At 36.4% G+C, this 6,000-nt stretch overlaps 1 protein-coding gene across 1 annotated transcript in view; it reads left to right on the top strand.

Moving 5' to 3' along the window:
• The first annotated feature begins 1,171 nt into the window (after positions 1–1,171).
• LOC145999155 (glutamate-gated chloride channel alpha-like) overlaps positions 1,172–6,000 on the top strand; it is a 46,982-nt gene continuing 42,153 nt past the window's right edge. The window contains exons 1-3 of the mRNA XM_083136088.1: positions 1,172–1,269; positions 1,371–1,459; positions 1,732–1,799. Coding sequence (XP_082992214.1) covers positions 1,172–1,269; positions 1,371–1,459; positions 1,732–1,799 — 255 coding nt within the window. The remainder of the gene's footprint in view (positions 1,270–1,370; positions 1,460–1,731; positions 1,800–6,000) is intronic.

The following is a 6,000-nucleotide window of genomic DNA, read 5'->3' as shown; positions in this document are numbered from 1 at the left end:
GTGGACATGTTACGTCGAGCTATGCAAGATGTTCCTCGACGACTGCAGGAATGGTTGTTAGAAAAGGTTATCATCTACTGGACGTCATCTTCAAGTCATAAACCTACTGATCTCTTCAGCGGCATTTAATGTAATAAATGACATCCTTTGCACTATTCATTTCCATGATTAAATCTCTTCCAACTATTTTTCTCTTGTCTATACTTCCGTTTCAAAAAGTCCTGGTTTCTTAAGACACCCTTTCTAAACGATAAAGGTATGACTGACATTCAGGCGTGTTCTGAAATGCATTTTACAGCTATTCAATTAAGTCTCGCATAGTATGTATTTGACCCGCACCGTGGCCGTGTGGTCACGTTATGCTTTTGGGTCCGGCTACGGGACGCAGGTTCGAATCTCCTGGGGGAAGCGTAACATCTTTTCTCTTGAGATTTCGACGAGATTATGAATTACTTAATATATTCGCCTGAAGTGTTCCAATATTTTAAACTTAGTGTTAAGCCAATAAATTTTAGGTGTCTGCTTCCTTTCTTTATTGATAAATCGAAAAATAATATACATAAATCTTCAGTTGTTATCAGACTATGCACAAATTATAACAAACTTCTTCAAAAGGGAATTAAAGTAGACTTCGCGCTTCCTTTTATAACATATAGTTCAATAATAAAAACAAATATATTGTCATTGCCTAACATTTAAATTCATACTAAATTTGATTGAAGCTGTGCTTGTCGATACTATGTATTTAAAGTCATGCCTTATTTGTACAAATTATGTAATTAATCTTAGTGTTCATCGACTATTGTGCGATGTATAATATGTTTGTATCTGAAAGTATTTAGCGATACTCCGTTGTGATTGTATTATATTGTGTTTGTATTTTGTTCTGTTACTTTGTATAACATACCTACAGCCATTTCTATTCTCTATTTTCCGTATCATTTTCTTTGCATTTTGTAATTTTGTAATTCTGTAGTTCTGTAATTTTTAAAATGTATATTTATTTGTTATTGTAAATGTTTTTAATGATTCTTTATAATTGGAACACTATCTTCCATTAAGGATCTTTGGTAAATAAATAAAAATAAAAAATAAATGTGTGTATGGGACCGGTGAAAACCTACCATCGTAAAGAAATTGAGGAGCTACGAATGGTTAGCGTAACACGATCATGGAAACCTGCAACAACGACTGGGAGTTCGTCGTGCTGACCACACGTCACCCCACCGGCAGTCGGCAGGTAGGCCTTGGCCCTCACGGCCTGTTACGGTACGGGTTATTATAGTAACAATATGCTTTGCAATATGTAGTGTTCTAGCTGAACAATTATTGTGGAGCAGAATTTTTCACAGTGTTCCCCATATTTACAGGTTCATGCCGAGGCGTTGCCAAAGTGGATTGAAAAAGTCGTATACGCTTCTCCAGAACTACAGCATAGACTCGCCTCCGGTTGAAAATGGTAAGAGAACCTTTATTATAATACATTTACATGTGCTCTATGATATATATTTAATTTTAACTGTATTTTTTTTAAATCTTCTAACTCGAGGTCCACACTATGAGTTGATCCACTAAATGAAACATACACTTTCGCTCGAAGCCACTCCTATCATCCCCACTGACTCCTATAATCTACAGTAATACTTGGGTGTGTATGTAAAACAATTAATTTTCGCTGTCAAATTTAATAACACGTCGTTTTTCTTTTCTCTCTTTGTTGAACTTCACTAGATCAACCAGTGACCGTCTATGTGCAGATACTTATCTATCAGATTTCTGAAATCAACGAAAGTAATAGGGTAAGTATCAAGGGCACGAACGTATTTATATAGAAATAAAGAGAAGGGTTCCAGTTTCAGTAGTCAAAGAAAAGTGAAACTTAAATACCAGTAATATTAATAATAACTATTGATGTTATTCATTAATGGTAAACTGGTTAATAATTACATTACTGGCTTTGAACAGTTTTGCATTAATATTTGTAAATATCGACGTGCACTAATTATATAACAATTGCAATATTATTTTTCGTTGTGTACAGTCACCGGCAATTTTAATAGCAAATTTTCAATGAAAATTTCTACTAACGAAGTTGAGTTAGGCAATACACATTGACATAACGCCTTGCAGGAAGCGATTATTTCAGGATACAGATGTCCCTTTTTTATTGCCGGTGAATCTACCGGTTTTAATTTTTTATTTTTTTCAAATTATATATACAAATTACACATGTGTGTGTGTGTGTGTGTGTGTGTGAGAGAGAGAGAGAGAGAGAGAGAGAGAGAGAGAGAGTTTTAAACTTTTTTTGAAAATGTATGCTAGCTATTCCAATTTTACAGTTTAGTTATTATATTTATTATTGTACATAAAGAATAAAAGACATTCATCATGTCTGTGGATCACCTCTAAACTAAGTTATATTTTAAAAAGAATTCCAAATATTATAATGATTTGGCCAACCGTTGATGCGATTATTCAATCAATAAAAAATGTTTATGTAGGGTTTGGACTCAATGAGTACACGTACAGATAGGCGCCGTAAATCCATATGATGGACACGAAAGGTTTAAAAAGGTTATATTGCACCATGTGCATTTCGGCCATAGTGAACGTGTTGTGATCAGTAACACGTTCTGCCTGCTTTTAGCCCTCCAGGCTTGCCTCAGGCACCCTTGATGAGGAGCTATATGAGCCTTCAGAGCAGTGGCGTTGCGTGATTGTATGAAAGGTGTAAGGCTTCCTTAGATAAACCTGATCTGAATATTGGATAAAGAAAACCCAAAGATATTTTAACTAAATAGAATCTATTTGAATGTAAGTCAGGGCATACTCAATTTCAAACACAAAATGCACACACTCTATGTTAACAATAATAGCATATGTATTACTTACTGAAAATTCTCATTTATATGTAACTCGATCCGACGATCCTTTAGTCTGAAAACCTCAACGTCGTCGTAGAATCGAGAGTTTTTGGTCAATGTCTTTAGCAGCACAATGGATACGCATCCAAAGTCAGATTTCCTTGCCTGCGTCTGTGTGCTGCGTTGAAATGTATTAATCCTCTTCAGTACAAAAAACGACTTTTCCACCGACGAGCTTGAGGTAGGAACAGTGAGGAACAATTCTGTTAGTTTGTACACTTGTTCAACAGCTTCATTCAAATGGGTAGTACGCAAGTACTCACGAAGTTTAAACACACTCTTTACTCGATATTCGGCTTCAGAATAAATTACCTGTAGCTAGACTTTCAACTGGTAGCAATTGACAAATTGCGCATAGAGCTTAGTTAAGGACACAAACTCTTCTTCTGGAAAGGCCATATCATATTTTTTATTCTCATTATTCTTTTTCTTTCACTAAAAAGCCATTTGTGGGAAATGAGTAGAATACAATTTGCAAATGCAAATGCATTCGAGAATATTACTCATTATCATGGTTACGATATTTGCGCACATTTTGAAAAGCATATCAAGCAACTTAGTCAAAGGAAAAGGTAAAACAAATCTGTAAATCATAACGCTAAGTATTACGCGTATGCTTTTAACATTACGGGCAACTGGGATGCACGCGCCTAACTTTGCGGGCGCTGCCGGATCTAGGATTGCCAGACATTCCTCTTTTATCTTTAACTTCGCTGCTTCTAATGAAGGTAATATCCAACATTAAACCATCTCTTTGTGAACTTAATAGTTAGTTTACGCATTTAAAATAACACCAGTTCTGTTAGCTACACCTCGCGTCAAGCATTGTTGAAACAACACGGGAGTCGATTTTCTTGGTTCTCATCTGACTGTGCAAACAGACGCAGCGGGGACAGAAATCTCGCCAGTTAGCACCCACTCGTAATGCGCCTTACAGTGCGTGAGAATCGGGGCGCCCTGTCATTGGTTGAGAAGATACTACGTAAGCAAACACACCCGCCATGGGCGAGTCCAAATCATTTCTTCCATTCACACGCACGTAAGTCCTCCCAAGAAGCCTTACAGAGAAACAACTCGAATCAAAACAAGTCCTCAATTGTTTCGTTAAAAGTTCTACTTGAAGTCTGATATTGCTATGTGTATTCAAGCGATAAATACGGGAATGAAATACGTTTTCTTCAATAATTTCAACTTGTAAGGTGGACTTACAAGCCTTACGTGGGCACCACGCCGCTGCTTCAGAGTCGCTTATGCAGATACATTTAGAAACATTCGTACATGAGATAACCCACCTTAGGAATCGGCCATGTAGCAGTCAGACCTCCATCGAAACTTGGTTATTTTTATAAGAACAGATCCAAAATAGCTACTGGGTTAAGTAGTGTAACATCATTGTTTTCTTGGTACCCACTTTTACTTTATTTAACGGACTTACTGGAGAGTTAGGAGCGTCCATCTCTCATTCACGAAGTGCACTCTGGAAACGACATTCGTGCAGGCTAACGAAGCTCTGTCGCCTAGACTCGCCACTAGTATAATACTCTGTGGCAAGGTAAATAGAGATTAGGTAAAGCCATCCGAAGATTGCGATCTTGCACGAACGCGTGATGTCACCGGAGAAGAAGGGAGCTCGGCTGAAGCAGACGGCACCTAGCATTTATATGGGAGATTCAGAGAGCGAAAGTATATTATTACTTTTAGGAGGGGGAAAATATTAATTGTCATCCTCCAAGATGGTATTGAGGCTTCCTTTTAATGATTAGTAACATAATTGAAAACGCGCTACTTTTAAAAGGGGGCAAAGTACATGTGAACAAATATATTTTGAAAATCCATATTCCTGAAACTTTCTGACCGATGCGCTACAAAGAAAGTTGCGTGTTCTCCTTTAGAATTTCGTCATTTTACAAATCGTAATATAATTTTAACAAAAACGTTGCATGCTAAAGGAGAATTAAAGATTTTAAAAAAATAATTGATTAATAGACTTAGTTTATTTTACTTCGCTTATCTGTCACCTAATCGCAAAGATGAGGATGCGTGATGGTATGATGAAATTGAAGAAAGGAAAGTAGACCCATGCCCGGGCGGGGATTCGAACCTGGGAGCCCTTGCCATCGTAAAGCGTTGTGCTAACCACTTCGCCACGGAGGCAGCATTACAAGGAAATAAACAGAAAATGGCGTACATGTTTTAATATGCGAGAAACATTTGCGAGGAGGTTATTGAAGTAACAAATAATTATACAAGACGTTGTGATGAAAATTATTAATATATCTGAAATGTTGAGAGTTGACCTTGCAGTCTCTAAATGTACTTTTAGGGTTACGCAAAACCTTTACTCAAAATTGCTAGTGTAAATTTATAAGCTATTAAAATTTAAAACTTATTCCTGTTCGAAAAAAAAACCTGTCATGTCAAATTAATATTTCGTATAAATACATATATTTTTCTTTCATGAGGCCATACTAAAATTAAAATAAATATGTGGGAACAATAGAAATCAAAATATGTTGTAGCTAGTGACGGCGCAATAGTAAAGATGGAAGGGTAAGTCATATTTTCCCGGGGCAATCATGTTTATTATTCCGTTACATACGACACAAAAATTCATATTTTGGCTAAAAGAGCATTTATTCATTTATCTATTTTTGTCGTTTTACTGGGGGCAGATAAGAGAGAGAGAGAAAAATTGTCGAACGAGAATAGGGGGGCGTTCCTGCCTCCCCCCCCTGTAGTGTGGTCACTGCCTAGAGCTTTGCTGGAGAAGAATGCACCAATTAATACACTATTAAATAAAACATGTACTTTTAAAACTTTTAATCAAATTATTTGTGAACTATGATTTAAATTTAGAGAGAGCACATTTAATTTGGATGAGTTAACTTCTGAAACCTGCCATTTCCGAGCTTTCTTCCGGTGTAACTGCACTGCCCTTTGATCCCTAGGTGTTGCGTTCAGAACGAGCAGAATACTAATTAAAACAAATGTGACAAATATATATATATATATATATATATATATATATATATATATATATATATAAACAACGTGTTGAAGCTATTGACGGCGCCAA

The sequence above is a fragment of the Lepisma saccharinum genome, chromosome 15, assembly GCF_977018435.1.
Source record: "Lepisma saccharinum chromosome 15, izLepSacc3.1, whole genome shotgun sequence".
NCBI lineage: Eukaryota > Metazoa > Arthropoda > Insecta > Zygentoma > Lepismatidae > Lepisma > Lepisma saccharinum.
The sequence above is the reverse complement of the archived record's forward strand: the minus strand, read 5'-3'. Positions and strand labels throughout refer to the sequence as shown.